The 26,505-nt window shown below is 38.6% G+C and overlaps 1 protein-coding gene across 2 annotated transcripts in view; it reads left to right on the top strand.

The window, feature by feature from the left end:
- The window catches only part of LDLRAD4 (low density lipoprotein receptor class A domain containing 4), a 276,972-nt gene that overhangs the window by 115,148 nt on the left and 135,319 nt on the right, over window positions 1–26,505 (top strand). For both annotated transcript variants that reach the window (XM_027885364.1, XM_027885363.1), the window contains one exon: window positions 19,778–19,918. In XM_027885364.1, coding sequence (XP_027741165.1) covers window positions 19,778–19,918 — 141 coding nt within the window. The remainder of the gene's footprint in view (window positions 1–19,777; window positions 19,919–26,505) is intronic.

Here is a 26,505-nt window from a genome sequence, read left to right as displayed (position 1 = left end):
CTGAGATGAGGACCTGCTGTGCCAGAACAGTGAAGGTCAGCTCCTTTTAAAACCTCAGCATCTAAAAAAGGCAAGATAGAAGCAGAAAGAAAAAGTATCGCTATCCTGAGTTTACAGATAGAAAACTAAGTCACAGATGAAATATTGGCAGACAGTGAGCTAGGGAGATTGGCAGGTCTGAGAACGAAAGCTCCAGCCCCTGAATTTAAACCCAGGATGAAGGATGAGATTATAACCAAAAGCACTAATGGACCTAATGCAGTATTTTCGCGTATTTCCTCTGTTGTATCTTTATACTTTTTACTTGCTGCCATGAGAAGAACAACATAAGTCAGTAGGATTTCTTGTGGAAACTGCAGGCTTGCTTTATGCCAGCATTGCTGGAAAGAATTTCGGTGAAGAAGAATTACAGCTGCCCATAAAATATGTGACACAAACAGCCCTTCTCATCTGCAAGCTTTAATTGTGCATTGAGAAGAAGGGGGTGCTGGGATACCAGACTCCTCAAAGGATATGGGGTATTACCTAAGGGCTTAAAAAAAAATCTGTCGTTGAATTGCCAACTAGAGAGTAGGATGATTGAAATTTATGGAAAAAAAATTAGTGAGATGAATACAAATAAAGCTGTCCATATAAGTTTCACTTCTTTTTCAAAGATCTTTAAATGCAAAATATGATTTAATTAATGTAATGCAGGCAGACTTATTGGTTTGTTGCTTTATGGATCAGACAATGTGGTATCTGAAGACATATTTTGAAGAGCCTCAGAAGGCCTATTTTTTATGTAACTTGCTTTATCTGAAGGAAAAAAGGCAAGTTTTATGGAAAGATCGAATTTCATACTACAACTGGTGGTCTGTTTGGAAGGCAAACAAACAAGATGCCAAAACCCACAAGTATTCAGGCATACGAGCCCTTCATCTCCAGGAAATCTTTAAATAAGCATTCAAGATTCTTCAGTTTGCTAAGGGCCATCTTCTGCTGCATAAGCAAAACTGCATTAAAACCAGACATGGACAGCCAGCGAGGAGAAAATTCTCATGCAAGTGAAATTGGCTGTTAGCATTTTGCTTTCAGTCAGTATTGTGGTTGTGAACAAAATCCCCCAGTTGCCCCCATTTGTGGCACTGTGGTTCAGCTCAAAGTACAGATTTGTTGCTGCCAGAGTAGCCAGTACTGCTAACAGAAGGCTACAGAAAGGGGAGTTGCTTTTTTCCAGCTGTTCAGTAACTGCGAGCTACAAAGAGGCGATGGGATGCTGGACGTGTTAATGCAAGAAAGAAAGAAAGAGAAGTGAGACCTAGGGACAATATCTGAAACTGAGGTGGTCTTATGGAATTTCACCCTGAAAGAAATACATGGTTGAGTTGAGCCTGCCACCTGGAAGAGGTTCCTGGAGAGACAGAAGAGTGGCATCAAAGCCTGACTTGTGATGACTGCAGAAGGTAAAGCTGAAAATAAAATTAGATGTGCGTACAGTGGCTAATGCGATTCTTTTAACAGTGATTGCTGTCATTTCAGCCACACTGAAGTTCTGCCAACAGTGGATTAGAAAAACCTTTAAATACTTGTGCAGGGAACAAACTCTGGAAATCTTATCCTTAAACTGACAGTCTTGAAACAGTTTCAACTGGGAAAGAGCTACTTTCATTTTCGAGAAGAGTATCACAAGTCTAGTGTGCTCATTCTTAGTTTTTATGTTCTTAAATATAGAGCCACAGTCAAAAAGTTAGATCAATGTGAGACTGTGTAGACATTACATGATGCCAAGCAATGAGTTCCCAGATATCTATAAATAAACTCTTGGTACGCTCCTATTTTACTTTCTCTTGTCTTCACTGTTATCCCACGCGCTTGCCCCCAGGCTTTCTGTACTTTTTTTGCAGAGGCACCAGTAGTAATTCTCTTTTCCTGAATATTATTCTTGAAGAAAATAGATCAATTATGCAGTATAACGCTGGCTACATTACAGCTAATAGCTATAGTTGTTAACCTCACATGTTCTTTTTACCTTTGTGGTAATAATGAATCATTAAATTAAGTGGAGCAGTAATCCTTGAGATATAAAAGTAGAAATCATTTTACAAAGGCATTCCAAAGTGAATTATTTTATTGATTAATATTATGCAATATTGTCAATATCTTGTGACTATTATGATGTGCAGCTTAAACTGTGAGGGTAATGTGTAGAATACCTGCAGACCTTGCTGCAGCAGGCATGCCTTTATTGTGCTTGAATATTTCAAGATTGTTCTTTGAAAATTAGAAACAACAAGTTAGTCTTTGTATAAATGGTACAAGAGATTTTATTTTATTAGCACTTGAACAGTTGTTAAGTATACTTTGTTTCACTAAATGCATCTACCAGAAGAGAAAAAAATGAATAATATGTCCAGTTCATTTAGAAAGCATTATTTCATGTCTCATAATGTTAAAAAGGGAACAGATACGCCTTTAGATATCCCTTCCTTCCCCTTCCGTTTCCCCTTCCTTTTCCCCTTTCCGTCCCTCCTCCTCCCCTTGCCCTCTATTTGTTCTGCATCTTTATTGAAAATAGACTGTTGGGGTTTGTATTTTTTTTCTTCTTCTGTCAAGTTTTGCAACAGAAACAGACTCCACAAGAAGTTACTGGGGTTATAGCATCTGTTATTAGATTTCTATATTCTGAACAGGTTATAATCAGTTAAGTTTAGCGGAGTTTGTATATTAGGAAGAATTAAGAAGAACTGAAACTGCATCCTTAAAATAGCAAACAGTTTTATATTAGAGTAAGAAATAAAAGAATAAAAATAGAAGGAACAAAGGCCAAGATAAAGGTGATTGGAAAAGCTATGAGATCATCATGCTGAAGATATGACATAACTTTGGTTTTTAATTCTAAGTAGTAATAATGTGTAGTTGCTTTTTCTCAGTATGATTTCTCTGGGAAAAAAAAAGGTGACTGCTTTTTACTTCCTTTGATAATGTAATTGAAATTTGGAATGATTACTTTCTTAATGGCTCTGCATCTTCCCCTGACCTACTGTTGTAGGTGTCATGAAGAGTAAATTGCATATGATTTAGAGTTTAGATATTGATATTAGCAGGTGTGTGGCTGCATAGTGTGTCAAATGTAATGTTTATCCTTAGATTTATTCTGCTGGACTTTATTAGATATTTGGAGCTTCAGTTTCCCTATAATGACTTGTGCTGACATTGGAAGACATTGCAATTCTGATGATCTCATGGGTACTCTTGTTACTGAGAAGAGCTGTTCCATTTGCTGTGAAATATATCATGTGGAGCTATACATCCCTGTATTAGTACTTTCTACAAGGTGTAAGTTATAGGGGGTGGTAGTTTCTTTTATTAGATCATCTCATTTAGTTGAAGAAAATAGACAAGCTGTATGTGTTGCAACTCCTTGTTTGGGTCTTTGAGAAAGATCCTGCATGCTTCAAACATTGCCTGTTTTTATCCACTTGTATCTGTTGATCAATTAAAAGATAACTTGTCTCTTTATAAAGCTTACCTTGATTAAACTGCCATGTCTGCAATAAACCACAGCTTAGTAATTTCAGCCTTTGCCTTTCAGGACACATAGCCTTATTTTCTTTGAAGTGCCTGAGTTAAAGTTACTTTCAGCCATTTCGCTTTGTGCCAAGTTCTCCCTTCACATTTTCTCACTCTGGGTGTAGCCAGAAGGGCTGACTCTTCTACCTAAGCTCAAATCAAGTTGTGCTAAAAACCCGATGAAGCAGTTGAGCCTGTGATTTGCTTTTCAGTTTTTATGTTATTCCCATCCCTGAGACTTCACTACAGACCTTATTGGTAGCCAAAGTATTTATTTTGTGGCCTGTCATATGTGATTCAAACAGTCTATTTAAAGGTTAGTTTCATGCTTCCCAGTCAAATCACCTTGGCTTCAGGGACACACCGTACAGCTTTGCATCCTAGTGAGGGGAATTTTCTTAGAGCAGGTAAGTCGCTTTCTTCTTTGTAGCATTTGCAGTTTTCTGTCAGTTTGAATGTTCTCCCTCTTCCTGATCCCTGGCTCATCTCAGAGCTCTGCCTATGCTCTACTAGTAACTTTGCCACAGGAAGCTTTTGGGGACCAATGGCAGTGCACACAATGGATTCAAGACACCAACCAGAAGTCCTGATCCCCTGACATCTGTCCTTTGCATATGCCACGTCTCACCTCTCGCTGATGACCGATCAGAAAGGGAAGAGCCTTTGGATAAGACTCACCATCTCTTCTCAGGGGTTGTGGTCCAGCTAGTAGCTTGAGAACCTGGCTGTATGGGTTTCTGCCTCTTCCTCATGGAGAGGGGAACAGCAGTCAAAACAGGAGGCTTCACCAGAAACACCTCTTGCTCCAGCTAACAGCCAGAGAGATTGGCTTCTGCCAGCTCTGACTGTCCTGCCAGGACCCGACCAAGCCAACGGTAGTGGTTTCTGTGGACGAGCTATGCTCAGGAGTAAGTGATTGGAAGATTCCTTCTAGTGGTGCTGGACTTGGGGTGTGTGTGTGTGTGTGTGTGTGGGTTTGTTTTGAGTTACAACACATTTTGAAGAAGAATAAGATTTTATTTTTTTTTAAGACCACTGTTTCTTTTCAATTTATGTATAATTTATGTGTAAGAAGCCTTATTATAAAATCAGGATTCTTTCTATCCTCAGACTGTCTAAAGGGGCTTTGCTTATGCCATTTAACACTTTCCCTTGTGGGGCAGCAAGGTAGGCAAGTATTTGTGATTCAAATGTGTGTAAAGTGATGAAAATTTATCATTACCAGTTAGGAGCAGAAATGTCTTGGGGATATTGAAATCCTGGGATCTGGGCTTTAACATCATGTGTTACTCTTCAGTAAAATGTTGTTTTTTTAATAAAGAAGACATGGAGAACTTGCAAGAACCATCACGTTGATAGGATTTTGTTCTTGATGGATTTTTGCAACTACTTAAGCACATTTTACCTTTAAAATTCTCCCACTGCTGCTCCAAAAAACTAACTTTTTATAAGAAAGGAAGTTTTGTTGATAAAATAGCATTTTTGTTTGTTTGTTTCTGTAGTAACTTTATTTTCTTAGTAGTAGTCTGGAAGCTTTTCTGACACAAGAGTTTTAAGGCAAAGATGTAATAAATTTCACACTTCATGAGGAAGGAAGGACATACCTACGAAAGATCAAGAAATATCAATTATAAGGAAGATGTGTCTAAGGTACTAAGTGCAGGTAGACTGAGAACTTCTAAGAAACCTAAATTTTACATTTCAGTGTAATTTTACATCTAATATTTTATGACATTGTCAAATAATGTACAAGTATCAATGATAGACTTTTCATCAATTATTAAAATGTTAGCTTTTCACACTGAGTGCAGTGGAGACAGCTTCTATATGACATATGTATATAATATGCCTTATTTCTATCATGGCAAAACCCAGCTATGACAATTCAACAGCTCATGCACAAAATTTTCTGACTTTCCTCTTTTCATTATGTTTGATACTAATTTGTGTGTGTATGTGATTCCTTAAAAAATGGTTGTGAATAGTTTTTAAGGTTGAATTAGTTTTAATTCTGGAAGACCATTGTTTGTTGACTGGTTGTGGTAAAAAGAAGGAAAAACACTTATATTTTGAGAAGCTGACTGGCATTGCCACTGAAATTATGACCTTATCAATATTAGTTTAGTCTGGAAACTTGTGTATCGTAAGGGTGCTTTTTGCATGGTGAGAGAAAGTAGAGATATTATTGGATAGAGGGTAGAGGGGAAGTTGACACTCAAATAAGGCTGTCTCCTTTTGCCCCGCAGGTAATGTAGCATGCATCAGGACTTTGCTTACTGCACAAGGTGTTCTCCTTCAGTACTAAATCTGCCAACTCAGTAAATCCAAACATGCTTAATTATCCTGTTCATTTTTCTGTAATAGGAAAACTGGGAGAAGCACCTGGATCTCCCGTGTGCTGCAAATACATCTGCACAATTTATGACTGTTACTGCAGGCTCATTTCCATCAGCATCGGGCACTGCTTGCTCACTTGGAGTTGGCGTAGGAATGGCTCACAATTGCAGAAATGCATGGTCCCTGTTTTGAGTTGTAGTCCTATGTCCTGCTGAAATTCCTATTATGGTCCTCTTGCAATCTTATGGAAACTCAGCTGTGACAGATGTATTATCATGACTGTGTTAGTGACTGAAGACCCAGTGTGAAAGGGAAGTGAATTTGAGCCCTTGACCCATTGGTTAGGGTGGCTGAACTGGCAATAAAATAAAATGGCTGTTAAGGTTTTAATAGCAATTTAAGCCAAGAGTTACTGGTCTCAGTTCACATATAGGTCCTCTTAAACTTATCCTTCCCTAACATACTGGGGAATAGAATAATAAACCAAAGGCAGTCTGAAACTAGATTCAGCTGCTAATTGTGCTTTTATTTTTATTCTTCAAAACCTTTCTCATGTTCAGCAGAAGTCTCTGAGCAGTTCTTTTAAACCTTCACACCTTTCTCATAAATTAGTAATTTAACAGTGCATTTTTTTTTTGTTGTTGTTCTGAACTATCCCAGGGCCATCATGAAATGATGGCTGTCTGAAACAGGTCCAATTTCGTGGTCTCCGGGGTGGAGAGGTGACAGGGTCATGGACAATTGACATAGACTGTGACACACAGTGTTTTAGACAGAGCTCATGGCATCTTGCCATCCTTATGATGCCTCACATACTCTGCTAGTATTCTTTTCCTTTGTGCAAAAATAAAGCCTTTTAATTTTTCCGACTACTTTAATTTGAAATATTTAGGGAAGATGTTATTGGGGACAAAAACATCATTGTATATTGGTGCAAGAAATTTATAATCATTCTTCCTCATTGAAATCCTGATCTTTGCAGTCTTCTAGTGAATATCTGCTTTATTACCGACTTCCCTCAATACAGAGATTAGGTCCTGGCAAGGAAGAATATGGATTACTCTTCTAAGAGAATATTGCTCAGGGTTTCTTCTTCAGGTGCTGTATCTGCCTCAGGAAATGAAAGATAAACAAGGTAAAGCCCCACTGACCAGTGCAGCAGTGCTAGTTGTATAGTGACTTAATTGTTCTCTGTAGATGGTTGAAAAGAGATGCTTAGAACCATGACTGAACAACAAAAAAGCGAGTTGTCATGCAAGATGAGACATAAAAGTGTTTTGGTCTACATTTTCTTCAGAGAGAAATGTTTGGACTAAATGGAAATGAGCAAGAGCATTATATCTCATCTGATAGCTCTCTGGGTGACACAATTGAAACAGTTTCCATTGAGAAAATCTGTACAGATAACAGACATGAATTAATAGTTGATGAGATTTAAAAAAACTAACTACTACTTATTCCTTATTCCTTTTTGTCTTCTCCTCCTTCTCCTTCTTCCTTCTCCTTCTTCTTCTAAAATATTTTTACTATCATTGTTATTATTGTTACTCTAGATATTCTGAGAAGAGAAATAACTTGTCCAGTAGTATATAGAGTCTGGGAAACTGCAGCTAAAAAAAGAATTGCAACCTTTCTGTTTGAAGATCTTGGAAAATCTCCCGTGAGTTTTCTGAAGGAAAAATTTATCAAACTATTACTTAAGACAGCATAATAGTTTTTTCCCCTGGATCTTTTGGTACACAACTTTATGCATTCCTTTCATGCTGCTCCATGTTGGGTGCTTTACAAGACTTGAGTCTTGAATACTTTGCAAATGTAATAGTGCAGTTCTGCAGGCAGCTGTCTTGTGCAGCAACCGGTATAGCCAGCAAACCTCTTTTCTCCTGAATATTATATGAAAATAATTGAGGCCAGTTTTCTTGTTTGGCCTGCTGGTTTTGTGTGCAGACATTCTAGTATTAAAATGGAAGCTGGAAAATTGTAGTACAGTCTGTCAGGAGTATTCCATGTGTGTTTGGAATGTGTTTTTGTGCCCTGCATTGCCTAATGCACATCATACATTATATAATATATTGTTGATACATGGATTCAAAATCAGATGATACTATTTTAAAATAAAAAATGTGTTTTCTATTGACCTGTGGAAATTTCCATATAAAACAAGCCGATGCTTTTTTTTGATGGTTCTACATTGAGATTTTGAGCTCTACATTGTCCTTGTGTTTAAGAAGTATGAAATAATTCACAGGCTGAGTACTTTGTGAAGGAATCCCTGGATCAATATGTCTTAGGCCAGACTTTGCTTCAAACCTTGGCCTACAATGCCTGTGCTTTGAGTTTGCAAGGTACTTACCTATATTTTGTAAAAAAAGAAATTATTTTATAGGAAAAGAACACTTGTGATTCTTTTGTTAATGAGATTATGCTTTCCTTGTTTTCCTGTTGATGTGTGGCTTGAGAGAGAAAAAATATTTACAAGGCACTTGCACAAATCTTTATGCAAGAGACAAGTTGTAGGCTGCTGATTGCTAGGCATATGATATAAATAAGCTTTAAGTGAAATAAATACATGAAGCCCCATTAAAGTTGAAGATACTATAGAGAGAGTTTTAAAGTGATTTAAGGAGTAGTCCTCTTTCATCTCTAGGTACTTGTACTATGACAGAGTGAAATACTTAATGGTTTTAAAAAATAAGAAGGGGAAAAACATTCCTCTCTTTATTTAATCTTATTTTTCTGTCTTCCTATCTCTATATATATATTCATAGCATCTCTCTACAATCTTAATATATATAGGTCACCTTTAGTGTCAAAGAAAAGAGTAAGCAAGATATTTAAAATACATGTTTAGGAGTTGCATTCAGTGAAGCAGAGTTATCATTAAAATCCATGTGATTAGCCCAAATGTCAAAAATGAGACAGATCCACTAAACTTCATTGTATTATTAGAAAGATGCCTAGCCTGCTTTATCCATTGCCCATTTCTTTGATGCTATAATTTTAATGCTAGTTTTGTTGACAGTTGAGGTGTGTGAATTCATCCCAGTGTTGGTGTCATCAAATAGAATAATGTTTTACCCCATTTTTGTCTGATGTAATTGTGCTTCTAAAAAGCTGTAGGCTGGTGATTCTCTGAAGGACCCCAATGTTCTGTTTGGAAATCAGAAATAGAATTAATTATTTTCTTCAGCTATTCCTTTGTGAGTGTCTCTCTAATACCTGGCATTTAAAAGGTTTGCCCTAACTTAGTTATTTAAGTTTTGCAAAGAACATCATCCTACAGCTGCATTCCCTAGAAATCACCATGGAAATAAAAAATAAACAAACTGCATCCATCTCAGCTGACAACAGCAGTTCTGCCACAACTTTGCATTTCAGGAGGAATAATCAGATACTCTGCTCTGTCGTATCACATGACTGTTGTTGTTTTAGTCACAAGAGAGTGTAATTTTTGTTTTATTAATGGTGTGCTTAATGTATGCTTGTAGAATAAGATTTTTTCATTCCATATTTTGAGCTTTGACAAAAATAAAACTGAGTGTCCGAGGTCATATCTAGAACTCTAGAAAACATATTTAAAACAAAGCCATATTCTTCTCTCAGAAGTGCTACCATTTCAGCTATCAATTTAACAACAGCAGTACGTTCTGAAGACTGTAAATTATTACTGTTATACATGCATATCTGTTATAAACATCTCTTTTAAATGGTTAATCCCATTTTGAAGGCTTTGATGACTGTATACAATGTGCTAATAAGTACTAGAGTGTGTGTTTACTGTTTTAACACAGGTAAACTTCTCAAAGGGCCTTTACACATAGGTCACTTAAGGAAATTTTTCTTAGGTTTTGTGTAATCCTGATCTATTATGAAAGGGGCTTCCTACCCTTTTGAATGACCTTTTATCAGGGTATGTTGTCCTGCTTCTGTCTCTTAGGGAGTAGGGAACGTTTAAATAAATTGCTGTCACCTCAAAGTCAGAGTTACTGAATGAAGTGTAAAAAGATATATTTCAATATTATTTCCCCGCTGTTGTTAATTACAGCTTCTCTGGCAAGTTTGTTCCTAATCCATTGTACACAGAGTACAAAGGGTCTATGTAAACTGTTGCTGAAGTACTTTAGGTGAATGCTTTTTGTTTAATATTGCATAGAACGGGCGGTATTTGCAGACTGGAAGCCACATTTCAGCTCAGACCTTAGAAACTTGATGCACAAACATTAAAATGTACTATCATGTTCACAGTGTTCATTTAAATGTAGCCTTTGTTATGTATCAGTAAGTAGCTGAGAGATAAATTGGACTAATTAAAAATCAAAGAGCCCTGTATTAGACTACTGTAAAGTTTCTCTCACCTTTGAGTTTGATCTCCAAATATTTGCATGCTAGATTGCTCTTTAACTTGTCTTGGTAGCTGCTGAACTTCCTTTTTCTTTCTCGAGGATGTGTGATCATTCTTTTTATATTCATCTACCTGAACACAGTGTTTGCAAATCATAAAATGTTCTTAATCGGTATCCTGGATTTTGGAATGGCATTCTGGATTCCTGGATTCTTCTCTGGAGAAGTGTTTTCCGTATGTTAGTATGACATTCAGTAGTGACACATTTTATCTTTTAAAAACATACATTCTAAAGACAAGGAAAATTAATCTCTTTAGATCGTGTTTCCTAGTCTCTTGACATAATTTTTTAAACATGAGGACGTTAAATGAGAGGGATGTTAGGAAGCACTAGCAAATACTTTTTTCCTTTGGTTTTGCTGGAAAACTAGAAATGTGCTGTATCTGACTTTTTTGCTTTGGTATGAGTTCCCTGTTGAGAGTATTCTGAGGAGGGACCAGCGCTATGAAACTGACCTTGGTTCAATTATGTTGACTTATAAAAACACAGTAGATTATCACCATCTTTGAACAGATTGGTAATAATATGCTGGTACAATATTGCAAACTACCTCACCCACACTTAAAACACAATTAGTTGCTCCTAAGTTTCCGATCCTCTGGCTGTTGTTCTCTTTCATGGCTCTGGTATGGCTTTGGGTGGTTCTTTGTGTTCAGCACATCATTTGAATGATTATTAACATGCTTTAACTTGTCATCAATACACTGATAACTTGAGCTGTAACTGGAGATTTGTCCTAGCCCCATCTCTCATCCTCCCCAAAAATTTCTATAGGGCTTCTGACAGATATGCAGTGGCAGATTTAAATTAGATGGCTGAAGTGGTTGTCGCTACTGGCCGCCTCTCCTGCCTCTCTGACAGATGTTGCTGTCTCAGGGCTGACATGACTGATCTGCATGTCAGCCACAGTAGTTTCCAGTCCAGCGTATTAAGATAACCCACAGAGATAGAAATAATGTCCAGAAGAGCCATAGGCATGAGGTAATGTGTCAGGGTTTTGGGGCGTGGTTTGTATCCCAAATGTGATGCATATTTTGTCAGTAAAGTCAATTTTAGCTATCAGTGGTGCCCCAAGCGTGCGTTATACCTGTATGTATGCCTGGCAGGTGGGCACTGCTCGGGTGCATTGGTGCCCGTGTAAGCTCGACTGAGCTCCTTTTGTTAAAGCTCTGTTTAGGAAGAGGTGAGCATGGTTAACTTCCCAAACACAGCTGAGCCAGGAGAGTGCCAGGCTGCGTGGATTCACCCAAACCATGTGTGCAGATGTCAGCTGTGAAGACAAACCCTTACCATCACAACTGGACATCCAGGCACCATCAGTTCTCCCTTGGTGCCCCACTCTAGTGTTTTCCCTCCTCACCATCCCAATACTTAGCTTGGGTCAGGTGGTCCTCTGATTCGAACAGACTTGCCAAAAACCTCCTTAGTTGCAATCTAACAAGACGCTGCTACTTTGTAAAAACATAGTCTATGCTGTATGATGCAAATGATTGAGATTAATCTGTTTCCCTGTAATCTAGGTATTTTTTGCTTATATTTTTTGTTAGATGAACACTGAGGCACAGTGACCTGAGTTAGACACTTTTTAGCTAATTAGACTTTAGGTGAAATCACTTTTAAAGTACAATACCTAACAGTGATAAGGTATTTACTGCAGGAACATGCAAATCTCTGCAGATGTTGATTGGAGAACATGATCCAGAACATAATAAACTTGTTATTACTCATGTTAGTGTTCATTGCACAATTCAAATGCCATTGAGAAATGAAAGGAGAATTCTGTCCATTGAAATCTGGAATTCATGTTACGGTGGAAGCTCCATAACTGTCCTGCATCTTGACACATAGTAAATACTCATTTCTCTTACATTTTCTGCACATTATGCTCAGGAAGATGTATAAAAAAGTACTTTAATCCATACTAGGTTGACGTCTTCTGAACAGCCAGCTGAAACACAGTATACTCTTGCCTGCATTATACGTTGTATGAAAAGTCCCATTCCTGGATGTATTCTCAGACTCTTCCTTGCTTCAATATCATCACACAATTGCAGGTGAGAGTGGTATTTATTCTGTATTTTGGTACCTCCTAGGAGAGCTAAATTAAAACAGTTCCTGCCCAACAGGAGTCACAGTCTTAAGTTATCTAACCTGATTTAATAACAGAGAACATAAAGACAGAACTTCTTCCCACCAGTGTTCCCCTTTCTCCCAACCCCCAGATAATCCTTGGGTGTTGCAGTAACCATTGTGTCCTCATCTGAGCCCATTTTAGGACTGCAGTCAAAACTTAGCAATACATCTGCGAAGGGACTTGGTTTAGTCTGTATTTCTCTGGATTCATATGTTGTGAAGTCGCTTGATAAAACGGTCTAGTCTCGAGCTATTTGTAATGCAAACAATATTTCAAAGAAAAAACAAGAAGCTGCTACAGCAACATGATTTTTTATTTTAGATTCCTCTACATATGCAGTACTCTACTAATGTGGTAAGTGGCACTGCTTGTGATTATTAAAGATTTCTTAAGATGAAAACCAACTAAGATAATTTTAAAATATTTACCATAATTCAAGAATTCTTAGAATTATGATTAAGGAGAACGAGATGTTAAGAAAATCTCATCTGCACATACCCTTCTTAACTGCACTTGCCCATGATAATGACATTGTGCTTGACAAAAATTATAAGGTACATATTTAATGTATTTTTAATCGTCTCCTCACGTAATTTCTCAACTGAAAATGAGAGTGTCATTAGCTGAGTCACCAGTGCTCCTTCCCTCCTTCCCCATACTTGATTTAGAAAACTCTGTTAGTACGTATAGAAATGTCAGAGGGCGGTGGGGCTCCCGAGGGGTTTGTCAGGGCAGGCTCTGGCAGCTGGTGCCCGTCCCACCATCCCATCCAGGAGCAGGGCAGTGGGAGTACTGGGGCAGCTGCAGTCCTGGGCATCGGGCACCTCCCTGGGGTGAGGTGATGGGCCAGGATGTGTGCCCACAGGTGGGCCTCACATGCCGTAGCGGACCCTGCTTTGCCACTGCATTGAACTCCTGGAAACGCATCCCTCATAGGTCATTTCTTCTCATAAGATGGAGTGAGTGTCTGCCGTGCTGCTCTTTGTCCTTCTCCCTGTGGGCTCTGACCCAAATGCCTCATGGGTCAGTGTCAAGACCATGACTCGGTTGAGCTGGTTGTACTGGCACAAGTGCCTGAGCTGGGGAGTGCCAGGCGTGCCGTGCTGGGAGGACATTTCGGCAGAAGCTTTGTGGCTGGAGAGGGTGTCAGGGTGCTTATCTTTACACTCCCACCAAATGTGGAATAAGGGACACAGTACTCAGGTTTTGTGGAGAAGTTCTGGTGTTTCAGTGCTTTGTGGGCATAAACGGGCAGAACACTGCCAGATCAGGAAAAGCAAGTGGGTAGATGGGCAGAAAATGCAAACCTATACTCATACTGCCATGGTGTTTTATGGAAAGGTAAATAGAACAGATAATTTTTGAAGGTGGCAATAGAAGAGGCTTTCCTTTATTAGCCTTTTGCTATGCTGGCAGAACTGGCAATTTGGGTGAGCCTGACAGTCTCTGAGATGACCTTGGAGACGCTTGTCTGTTTGTGATGAGTGCTGTGATAGGAAGTGTTGTCTCCTCGTTCCTGGGGAGACATGCTCAGGGAAGCTGCCGGTTCCCGTTGCAAAGCTGTGGAGACTAACTGCGTGGGCAGGATGGAGGCTAAGTGACAGCAAGTCTCCTGAATTTAGATTCCAGTGTTGATGAAAACTCTTTTCATAATGCCTCATTGGCCTCCAAGAAGAGACCTTTCTTTTCACACCAGAGACAGGTAGATATGATGAAGAAAGATCACAGGCAGAAACCAACCTCACTGACAAATCTCAAAAAAAAAAAAAAAAAAGGAGGTCTTTTGGTTGCCCCTATGACTCCTGGCATAATTTTGTTACCTTAATTAATTAAGGTAAGCTTGGTGAAATGTCCTAATGCCCTAAAAGTGAACCGAACAACGGATTTCACTACCTGTGCGCAAGAATATTGTGTTTGTTTCCTTTAGCTACTGACATAAATAGTAACTCATTAAAGGGCACAGCTCCAGGCTTTGCCTTAAGAAGAAGATGAAAAGATAATTGCTGGATAAGCAAGCGGGCATGGGGGACTGCAAGAGCGTAGTAGCTCAGCAAATGAGACTGGTTGTGAACCAGTAACAATCTTCTTTCAATCAGCCCGCTCTAAAGGCCGTAATCTCCCCTGGTCAGAGAAGGTCTCTGTCTCCACGTTGCGTGGCTCCGAGGACAGCCTCGGTCCTGCGTGGGGCCGTGGGCACCGAGGGCAGGCCTTTGGCTGTGGCTTACAGCTCTGCTTCTTACTCTGCATAAGCTGATCCGCTTTCATTTTTGCTGGTATTCTGCTTGGCATTCTTTTTGTGAAGTGCTGTTTTGTTTTGTAAAGACCTATTTATCCCTCCCTTCCGTGCACCAATGGAGGTTTATTAGATCGTGTGGCAGCCTGCCATCCTCCTTATTAACCAAGCTTTTTCCCAAATAAACATTTTCCTTGTGTGCATGTCTCCTATTTATGATTTACTTCCCATTTTAAAGCTACAATCTACAATATTAAAAATAATACACAGACAGATGTTTATGAGAGGTTGAACAGGGTTTTATTGTACTGAGTCTGGTATTTGTGGTTTATATTTCCTTAACCTCTAGCAAAGTGTGCTTCCTCCTGCCCTCCCCAGTTTACTGCTTCTGTCTCTTATCCTTTTAACAGGTGATGATGCCCTTTAAACATATTTTCTTTTAGGCTCTTACATGCTACAGTAGGAACCGGAGTATGAAGAAGTATGATGATATACTTAAAATGGAGTCCTTATGTAAAAAATTAGAAATTAGGCCTTTATTCTGGAGACCTAGATCCACCCAGAGGAAAAGAGATTTTCACCTTCCACTTACTTGGCTTCAGTAGGGTATTTGATCACCCTCTGCTGGTCGTGCTGCCCGGGCTGCTGCCAGTCTATTGGATTTTGGGAGAGTGCCTTTACGCTTCGGTTAAGTCCCAGACATCACTTAGGATTTCATTTTGTGCGTTTGAACCACGTTACTACAGTTTAGTCACAACAGTTTGAAATCACTGGCTGCACATACACTTTTTTATTTCTTATTTGAATGGATGGAACAGAATTCTGCCCCTGGGTCAAATAATCATCTTAGACCCATTAAATAAGTAGCTGTGACATGCATCATAACAGTGGCCTAAACCACCATATTTTTTCAATATGACACTTCGTTGCTTTTTTTTCTTGGCCTGTGGTTGGACTTACATTAGAAAAACAAACAGCACTTAGCTATAATTAAAAATGCCCTACGGTAAGTGGAATGACAAAACAATGGGAATGCTGTTCATATGGGTGAAGTCAAGTGTAAATGAAGTCTAAAAGAATTAAGTTGAATGCAAGTATAAAATTATCTTGTTGGCTAGGCACAGAAAGTGTAAAATAAGCCTACCCAACACATCAGATCTTGCATTTCACAATAAAAAATCTGATCAGGGGAGTTTTTGTATCATGATGCAGACCCATTCTTAGCTGTTCAACAGAAACATAACCTTCAATTAACTATTTGAAACTATTTGAAATGAAGTCATATTAATTGGTAATTGTATTTAATTATACATACAAGGATCTACCTTGAAAATGTAATAGATTTATTTGTACTATTTGCGTGAAGTTTCTAAAAATAGAAAATGTTCATAATAGTATTCTTGGCATTCCTATTTTTTTCAGGGTAGTCTAGTTCTACCTGGAAGTATGTTTATTGAAACTTTATGTTGAAGAATCAGTATATCATAAAGATAAATTTTTTAATTATGCTCCAGACATAATTATGAACACAGTAAGACATAATTATAAGAAGGGTTGATTTTTTTTCAACCTCCAGTAGCTGTCATCGTGCTTCAGGTTTAGCTCTAGTCAGAATCTTGCTGACCAACTGACTGATGTTTCAGTAATTGCCACTTGAAAATTAAAAGGGAAACTGTCTAGCTTTGAAACATTATTCATGAAAGAAGGATCATGCTGGCTTGTTTTCAGAACAGGAGCTTTTACCCCTATTCTTGTCTAGACAGGCCAAGTACAAGACTTTGTACTGAAAAGGGCCCTCTGGTGTGTCATTAGGCGTATCGGTCTAGTCTGGACTGGTGTGGATTTCCCTGTCGGATCGTTTTGAGATCTCTCTTTGTATTTTGGTACAGACCTCTGCAGGTTTATTTCAGTTTGATGAAACTCTAATATTTGCTTTCTGCTGTCTCTGTCAAGCTGAATTTTGAATCCACCTTGCATTACAAGGAAGAGTTCTTATCCGGTTTTAGTAAAAGCACACACTGTTTAAATGCATTTACTATGCAAACTAATTTAAGGCACTGAATTTTCGTTTACAAGTTACAAATATCAGATGGTAAGTATATTCCATGTTCAGAAGTATCTGTATATTCATTGAATAATCTAATTAATTTGTCCTATTTCTACAATACATATTTCCTTTGAGTGTTTCCTTCAGACTTCAACAGAATGTGATTATACAGCCTAAGTTTTGCACTTTTGTGTCCTCCATTAGATATTAAGTTTTTTTGAATATAGAAGTTATTTTTGCACATGTGTGTGTGAGGAAAAAAAAAAAAAAAAAAAGGAAGTCTCTGTGCTGTGCAGGCACTGCTCAGCAATAGCCAAAACACTGTGTGTTATCAACACTGTTTTCGTCCAAACTGCTGCCATAGACACTGCTGTTATGAAGAAAGTTAACTCCATCCCAGCCAGGCCAATATAGGGTGACTGCTTCCTTGGCAAATAGATTTGGTGCAAGATCACAAGGCAATGTGATTTCTGACAACAGGTCCCATTTTAAAATCAAAAATTCCTGTGGTACCATGAGCAACCTTCCAGTCAATGTGGGCACATCAAATGAGGGCAAGAGGCCCAGTGACTCTTTTATTTATTCACCTTGGCAGTGGCAATTTTCACATATCTGAGGGAAAAACAAAGTAGCCATAATATTTCACAAGAAAAGTTGATTGAGTCTGTTTTTTGAATACAAATTTCAATGTGATCTGTTACCTATGACAAAAAAAACCCCAAGCCAAACAAAAACATCTTAGAGCACAAATTCTTTCCTCTGGTCAGTCCTCTTATGGTAATTTTAGTTAAAAACCAAGAACTTTAAGACTTTAATAATGCTACTGAAACTGTAATGCTTTAGTCTTCTGTCTGAAAACTATATAATCTGGTGGCAGACAAAAACCTAGCATTCTTAGCTTTAGTAGCTTTTGAGTTTACATCTTGCTTGAGCATTTTCTGTCAGCCATGGTGGAAGCATGGAAAGCGTTCCATTAGGACTCAACACAAAGACACTGGAAAGCATTAAATAGTGTAGCCAAAGTAGCATGCCAAATGTTCTAACTTCAAGCAATATGGTGTTTGACATTTGTCTTTCAAATAGAAGCATTGTGTTCTTTACCACTCTGATTTCATCCTGTATTATATTCTTTTTCTTGTTCCACTTTCTTCATGAAATTGCAGAAACGAGTCCTAAAACATTGTAATTATTGTATTGCTAATACTGAGCTGGTCTTTTAAGTCTCCTTTCCAAAACTAACTGTTAATGGCCCTCTTAGTTCCTTGGGTTTCAAAGACTTACTTCATTTGGTTGAGAAATTTTTTTTAATAGTCTATACTCAAAACATAAAATCTAAGCCCTTCAATGCCTCTTCAGTTCTTTGTTGTAGAGAAAGACAGGGCAACAAAAGAACAGGGTAAAATGCTTTGTACAGTATATTATTTTACAGTTTTAATAGTTCAGGTACCACAGGATTGGACTGAAAAAGCTTAAAGTTGAGGACCTTATTTAGGCAAATACTCACAAATTTTGTAAGTGCAGTTTGACCAAGTGAAAAAGAAAGATAGGGTTGGTTTTCTTTTCCCACAGCAAATGCTTGCTCTCCTTGCGTAGCATTTTATGCCTTTTATTTATATTCATAAGTAACATGTTACATGTTACACATGTTGATGCATACATTTTTTTGTTGCAGCAGGTTGTTGCTGATATGTGTACGAAAATGTTACTAACGTTGTTGAAAAGTGTTCAGAGTGAAGTTTGCAAATCACTTTTATCCACGAAAGAAATTTGCTAAGAAAAAATAATTTTTTCCCTTTCTCAAACTTCTCTCCTTTGTCATTACCCTGCTTGGTTTACACAACAGATACAAGTGAGTAAGTATCACACCACAGTAACTGGTTTAGGGGCTTTTTAGAATTGGAGGTCCTGTCATATCAGTTCAGAGTAAGTGCAAGTGCTGTTAAGATTAAAGGAGAGTCTCTTGCTGATCTTGTTCAAGATTAACAAATGCTGTCTCTTTGCTGGGAAGAACTAGAAAATCATCTTTCTGAAGCAGAACCAGCCAACCCAAACTGCAACCTTAGGGAAGCTCAGGGTTCAGGGAACAGCGCTACTTAAATAAACTGCTTGTGAGTGTTTCTGTCTGCCTTGCTTCTGCTTGTGAATGACAATCACCAGAATTTGTCAACGTACTGGTAGTGTAATCATTAAATTATAATTTGTCTAGATGTAATGTCTTGTGTTCTTTATGTGTAGTGTATTTAACTTTGTAACAAGCCTAGTGAGAAAGCTTTTTATGATTGCATGTATATTTTTGTGAACATTTCTAAATTGCAACTTCAATACTTGCTATACTTCCTTTGTCTCATAGGAATTGTTCTCATGACAGAATCATACTTAGGGGAAACCATTCTTTTTTTTTGATAATGAAAAAAATGTGAAAACTATAGCATACCTGCATATAGGATTCACTTTATAGGGGGTTTAGAAGTTTATTAATTTTGAAAAGAACACTAGTGTGTGGGAGTTCAATGTGCAAACACCAAGCACTTGATTGTAATTAGTTGGGAGACTGGCAAATTGTCTTTGGGAAGGTAGTTAGGGAATAATTGTGTCCAGACAGGATTGGTCCTGGTTACAGACTATACTGTTGTTTTACAGCTGAAGCAAGATTTTTTTTTTTTTTTAATGTGAGACAGTTATTATTTTTATTCATAGTGCTGTCTTTCCCCAAATATGCAGAGTGCTGCACAAACACATATGAGAACATGGTCTGTGTCCAAAGTGAACTGTAATCAACATGAACTACAAAAAATATTTCTTATTTTTAAAACAGTTGCATTTTCCCAAATGGCAAATCTGGTTTACTAGTAGATTGATTCTGGTGATCAGGAATGTGCCACGTGGATATTTATACATGCCATACTATTGTATTTATTTGGTGCTTAAGTGCCGAAGACCCATCCGCTATTGCAGCACCTACTTAAAATGTATTGTCTTCAGTATTAGTCATTCTAGCACCGAAGAAGGGTAGGCATCAATTTTCTCACACATTTTTTTTTTTTTTTGTTTGTTTCTTTTTTGCCTTTCAGAGTGCAAATTCACCTGCGCCAGTGGTAAATGCTTGTATCTTGGTTCATTGATTTGTAACCAACAGAATGACTGTGGGGATAACAGTGATGAAGAGAACTGCCTGCTGGTAACAGAGCATCCACCTCCAGGCATCTTTAGCTGTAAGTACTGGCTCCTTGTGTGCATCCATGTATGTATGTACATACAAGTCTGTTTGGAAACCTGGTCTGCAGTGTGGTATCAAGGGAGGGTGAGACAGAGAAAGTAAGTACTGTTTTTCTCTGCACTAGCATGCTTTCTCTAAGTTTCTAAACATGGAAATTTGTACCTATGCAAAGGGAGTTTGTGCTGCGGACACTGAGGTTATAATCGTGTGGATCATATGTGGCCTCTGAGAAAGACAGTGTAATTAAATAATTTGTTTTACAAGGTTCTAAAAAATATTTTCTGCTTTGTCTGTGTAACAGTCTTTATACGCTATTAAGACTATTAAGGAAGTTGTAATCTTTCCAGTCATCATTCCTATTAATCAAATGCATTTTATTGGCGCTGAGATCAGCATCATTTGGTAGATCACTAACTTTTTGTAGGTATTTATTTTATATATTAAAAATAGCTTTAGTTGCTATTCTTTAGTGCATAAATATTCACGCAAAGTGCTAGAGTTTATCACTAGAATAGCTTTTTTAGTGCTTTGCCCTCAGTGATGTATCTGAATTCAAATTTTCTTTTGTTTGTTTGGCAATAATTCATTTTCAAACCACAAGTCCGCTTTCTGGATGGAGGGTAAATTTTCCAATAATGTTTCTGATGTACAAAAACAACAGAAGTGATGTTATGTTACTACCATTTTCCAAATGGTTTGGTTCTGCCAATACTGACATCCCTCAGCATGCTATTTCACTTCTGGTTGTGACTGTGGCTTAGGAATATCTGTGTTGTTATTAAAAGTAGGAATTGTAAGCAGCATGTACCTGCAATTTTTGTAAGGAACGTATGGGGCTATAAGCAGGATAAAATCAGTGGAGTGGATTCATAACAGAAGGTCAAATCAAGTGTTGAATATATGTTTTTTCTTCTCTGCCTTCTAACCTCCAAGTGAACATGTTCCTAAATGTACTCTAAATTCTTTTAAATGTTTTTATACTTGGTGGTACTTTGTTACCTCTGCAGTGATTTCAGTGGCTTTGAAATAAAAACTACCTATATATTCTTTTGTGCTATTTCATTTTATTTTTGCTTTAATTTGTTTGGTTTTGATTGGAACTCTCTCCAAAGCCCCAGAACAAGTTGGTGGTGGGTCCAGATCAAAATGTCACGAATTTGCCTATAATGTTGGCTTTTGAGTTGTAAAAAAGTTATACCTTATTATTTCTTCATGCAAAACTTGCAAGCGTATCTTTAAAGTTCAAATAGATTAATTTTTTTTGACTAGGATACTCTACGGCTTTTCCCTTAAACCAAGCCAGCACAACCATTTGTCCAAAAGGGGCCTTGAAAACCACAGTTGTAGCAGATGGAGGTAAGGGCTTTGGTGACAAGCAGCAGCTAGGGCATCACAGGTGGTGGCCCTGCACAGCTGCAGTGTGACGGTGGCACCCTCTTTGTTCAAAGGTGGAGCTCCTAGGTGGAACTTTCCCAAATCTTCTTAATCTTGGGGTCTCATAAGCTGGACACTGGTGGTTTTTCAGGATCCCTCTGTGCTGGTGGCAGTCATGCAGTTATCACAGCAGCATGATTCAGGATCTGCAAACTTCCTGGTCTTCCCCTAAGTCACATCTGTCCCCTCAGGCACTGCTGTAGGTCCCGAACAGGCATGTTTGTGCCTTAAGACAGGCATGCCTGAAAGGGAGCAGTGCCGGTCAGCTGGCTAGTCATCCCCTCCAGTGACATAAAGTTTATCTGGACCAAGCTGAAAAACCTTCAGCAGCAAGTTTCCTACTGCTTTCATTGCGGTTGGTGTGTTTCATGATCCTGTTTCTGTAAAGTCATGCAAGTCGAGGTGGCAGCATTTTTCGTAGTTTTCAGTGGACTTGGAGAAAAATATCTTCCTCTTCAAATCAGCCTTTTACAGATGTGAGGACTCTAACCAGCCATCTGTCAGTTACCCTCTGTGAGTTGAAAAAAAAGCCAAAAAAACCCAACCCCCCCCAAGTTCCTTTGTATTAATTGTTGCCTTAAATCTGTTGTATTCATCACAAATCTTCATTCACAAAGCCTAGCCATGATGATGATGTATTCGTTCATTTTCTGACTCTTTCTAAAATATGGTGTCCAATGGTCCTGCTACTTGAGACCTCCTAAGTGCTGAGTGAAGAGGAATAATTAGGCAAACAGTCTTATTAAGTCCTTCAAGAACTCTGTTTGCTGGTTTTGCAACAGCATTGCAAATTAGGAGTTCGTAGAGGAAATATCTCATGCATTGCTAGGAGCATTTGGAAGTGTTTAACTTTTTGCTTACCTTGTAGCAGAGAAAGAAGTTCATTATTTGTTGCATTTGGGGATATTGACAGTGTCTGTACTTTTTCATTGCAACAAGGACTGTGTGACAAGTGCTGGTAAATAAAGGGACTTCGGTTTTAAGTAAAAAAACCAAATCCCTGTGAAAAAGAATCCTAATGGTGAAACAAAGTGAAAAAAGATTGAAGCCAGATGGAAAAATAATACAACCATAAACAGTATTTAAGTTATGTTTATCATGTTTTGGCTGTTAGACATGGTAGAAAACAGTGCCACTCAGTAGTAGGAAAGAACATCATTATGGACATGTCAGTTGGTTGTGTTGGCTTATTCCAGCTTTGAAAAAATGTTTTTAGAATACTTGCTGATGTGAGGTCCCCAGGCCTTAGAGGGATGACATGTTGAATTAAGAAATGTGTGCATGCTTTTGCTCAATGTTTTTAATGGGGATCCTGACCAGAGTACACCCGAGTGTATGCTCTTGAAATGTCCCAGCTGAGGAGGCTGCCTCTCAGCATAGAACTACATACGTTCATTGGCCTCTTATTAGTAACATGACAGTAATACAGCTCAATAAGAGGAAAATAAGTGTTAAAAAAAATCACTTGAATCTTAAACCAGGAATTTCTTTCTAGTCTGTTTTATATATCAGCTCTGTTCTTGCATCTTCTTGCTTGTGTGCAGTTCTTAAATGGGAAGGAAACTGTTGAAAGGAGCCACTTTTAAGTTTGTGCTGGTCTACATCCAAGCAGCATGGCCTGTTTCTCCCATGGACTGCCCTTGCCTTTACCTACAACATGTTTTCACTACAGTGGTATGCTTTCCCCTCTGCTGTTTGTTCAAAGAATCCCTTTCTCATGCTGTATTCAAACCTTCTATCCTCCTGTGGTGGAAAAAATATTCGTCTCATTTCACAGTTATGCACAGACTGCCCCCAAACAATGTCTAGATAAATAAATTTTCGTATGAAAATTCTGCTTTAGTTTATTTAAGCAGTATGTGCCATGTTAGCAGTAGACCATATTTCCCGGCTACTGAAGCATTTCTCATTTGTGCTCTTGCCAGCAGCCAAATCCAGAATGTCTTCTTGGAGCTTTTTGTTTTGTTTAGTTAAGTTGCATGAGCAATGGTATAGAAAGATATTTTTTTGTGGGTAACCTTCTCCCTGGATCTCATGATTATAGCAGATGCTATCTTAGTGTGCTAGAGAAGTTTAGATCCCCCAGACCTGGTATTCCTCTCTCCTTGCCATTCTTATGTATATTCAGTGTGATAATTCCGTCTTTTAAACAACAGAATGGTTGGGGTTGGAAGGGACCCTAAAGATCATCTAGTTCCAACAAACACCCCTGTCGTGGTAGGGACACCTTCTACTGGAACAGGTTGCTTAAAGACCCATCTAATCTAGCCTTGAACACTTCCAGGGGTGGGGTACCCACAGTTTCTCTGGGCAAACTGTTCCAGTGTCTCCCAACTCTTGCAGTAAAGAATTTCTTCCTAATATCTAATCTAAACTCTTTCAGGCCATTACCCCTTGTCCTATTACTTGTAAAAATGTTGCTACTAAACTCAGTGTCTCACATGTGCAAAGTAAAACAAAGTGTATGTTTCTGCAGCCCTTTTGTTTTATTAATTTTCCTTTGCTGACTTGTACATACGGCTTCCTTATGCTGCTGCGTGGACAGTTTATTCTGTATAGCACAGAGAAATCAGAGGGCAGCTGGGGAAAATCTGTACCACATCCAAGGTGTGTTAAGAGTCTGATTGTAGATGACACAAGCTGCAATCCAGCAAGTTGGTCAAAATACGTGCTAAGGCATTTAGGCTGAACATGTTAAGGTAACAGCTTGCTTGGCGTACGTTGGGACTCAGGCTTGGTGATGCACGTTGAAGCATGCCTTCCCTCCTCAGTGAGGACATCCCAGTGTTACTGCACCTTTCCCTGCAGGTCGCCTTCTGCATAGCCCATGTCAGCTTTTGGTGGGGCTACTTGTTTTTATTTTCATCAGCTATAAAGACTTATTGATTGAGATAATGGAGATGACTGTTCTTTTAACACTACTTGGAGGTCAAGGGTATATTAAACAGCACAAAGACACGATGGGAGAAGTGAGGTGAAGAGTAGGATTTTTAAGCATTGCAGACTCGGCCCTGGCAGCAGTTTGCTGCTCCATGTGACCTGCAAAATTTGGACTCCAAAGAACTGAAACAATGTGGCTGCTTTGCGCAGGACGCAGTTTGTTTGTTTGAGCATTTCCCTTTGTTTCACAACAAATGATCAGCCTGCCTTGTCCTGCTAAAAGTAAATTAGATTTTGAAATGGGAAGTGTAGTCTGTTGTCTGCAGACTGCAGTGTCCAAGTCATGTCTCATTGAGAAGGGTTGTGATGGTGGAGATTTTAGTTTATTTAATTGTTTGGTGGAAAACAGTACAGGTAGTTATCTTTGCTGTGATCAGTACGTGTTTGTGGGCATATCAAACACAAATATTGACAGGCATAAGAATTTACAGGAGAGTGAAATAAGTGAGAACGAATCCTTCTTGTCATGTGCAAATTATGTCTACATCAAATTTCAAGTTGTCAGCATTGATGGAGGTGATGTGTCATGGCTGTTTTGGCATAGAAGAGTTTGCTGTAGGAGTTAATTTTCCTCTGCAAGGTAAAAAAACCCAAACAAATCAAATATATAGCTCTCCCTTTCACCACCCCCACCTACTGCTGTCAGCTCTGAGCCTTGCAGGGGGTTGGAGAATGATTCTGTTTTAAAAACAAAAAGCTCAACCAAAGGAAAATATTTTGTTTAAAGAGACCTTTGGCATCCCCCTCTGACTGTGACACCGAATTTGTGCAGATAAATACAACTGCTTAGATTTACATTTTGATTGTGCTTCTGCTTTCATGTGTGCCGGGCTGTCCCACTTCAGGTGAAATTTATCCATTTCTTTAAATATTTAGCAGTCTAGCGTTGATGTTAATGAAAGTCTGGCACTGCTATTTTGAGCATTGCAACAATGATAGTAATTTTCAGTGTCAGATTACTGCTTCTCGGAGGAAAAGGGAGATGGGAGGAGGGAAGAGCAGGAAAAAAAAAAATTGTTTCGGCTCTAATAGAGTTTGTCATCAGCCTGGCTGTGCCAGACAGATGGATCATGAATACTGTCTAGACGCTCTCTGCCTGAGTGGAGCTGTGGTCTCTAAGGACAAGCAGTGAGACGCCGGCTTAAGTGACTGGGGAAAGTCAGGACGTGCTCCCCTCTCACCAGATAGCGATCCGGGCTGATCCTGCCCGGCGGTGCTGCGAGCCGGTCAATACCGATCTCAGCTGAAACTTGGCTATTATGGGGCTTTAGGGGGGAAAGGAGAGGGATGTTGTTACGACGGTATTGATTTCAGCTGCATCTGCCCAGGGACCGCGGGGTGATTTAGCTGGGAGTATAGATCTCGGGAGGGGGTGGATTGGGAGAGCCATCATCTGGCCATGAAGCATATGCATGAAGCTGCACAGTCACCTGGATTTAGCGATTGCCTTAGTCAAAGTATATGCTTGAAAATGCTTACTTGCTTGCTTATGTTTTCTTTATTTGGCCCACTTGTTCAGGAGGATTCACCTGTTCCCCCTACCCGGGGCTCTCTATGTCCCTGGCTGTTAAGATGAGGTTACATGAGGCTGCCAACAGTTTGGAAAGGAGAAGCTGTAGTAACCAGGTGAGACCAATAGCCTAGGGCAGATCTTGTGCTGTTTAGTGATCTCTTGTGTACTTATCCCTTCTCTGTCACTAAGCAGAATTAATGATAAAGAGATTTCTAATGTAGACGGAGCGATAAATGTTTTTTGAGCAGTGGATTTTTAACAGAAACTCAGTTTGATACATATGGTAACGTATTTAAAAAGCAAGAGGTTCTCTGGGGTTCAAATTACAGAACAAACCATATTGCTCTGGGTTTCAGTTATGTGTGTATGTAACTAAATACTAAATAGATATTTTTATTTAGAAAATCCAATTGCCTTTCAGCCTATAGTGTGGTCTTGTTTCTTGAAGTGCTATAAGAAGGTTCTGTGCTTTGTTTTTTAAATAATTTCTTTGCTTATTTTTGAAGCATATCATGGAATGTTAGCAATTAATATAAACTTAACAATTTGGAAAAAAAAGTAAAACATTAAGGTGACTTCTGTATTTTCCCTTAATATTTTGTATGTATTTTTTAAAACCACTTTATTCCCTGATGTTTGATAAATGAAATAGAATGCTGGTCCCATGAATTCTGTAACAAAACTGCAGTGGAATT

The sequence above is a fragment of the Empidonax traillii genome, unplaced genomic scaffold (genome assembly GCF_003031625.1).
Source record: "Empidonax traillii isolate 1590-97213 ecotype Southwest subspecies unplaced genomic scaffold, ASM303162v1 scaffold165:size1224784, whole genome shotgun sequence".
In the NCBI taxonomy this organism is placed as follows: Eukaryota; Metazoa; Chordata; class Aves; order Passeriformes; family Tyrannidae; genus Empidonax; species Empidonax traillii.
The sequence above is the reverse complement of the archived record's forward strand: the minus strand, read 5'-3'. Positions and strand labels throughout refer to the sequence as shown.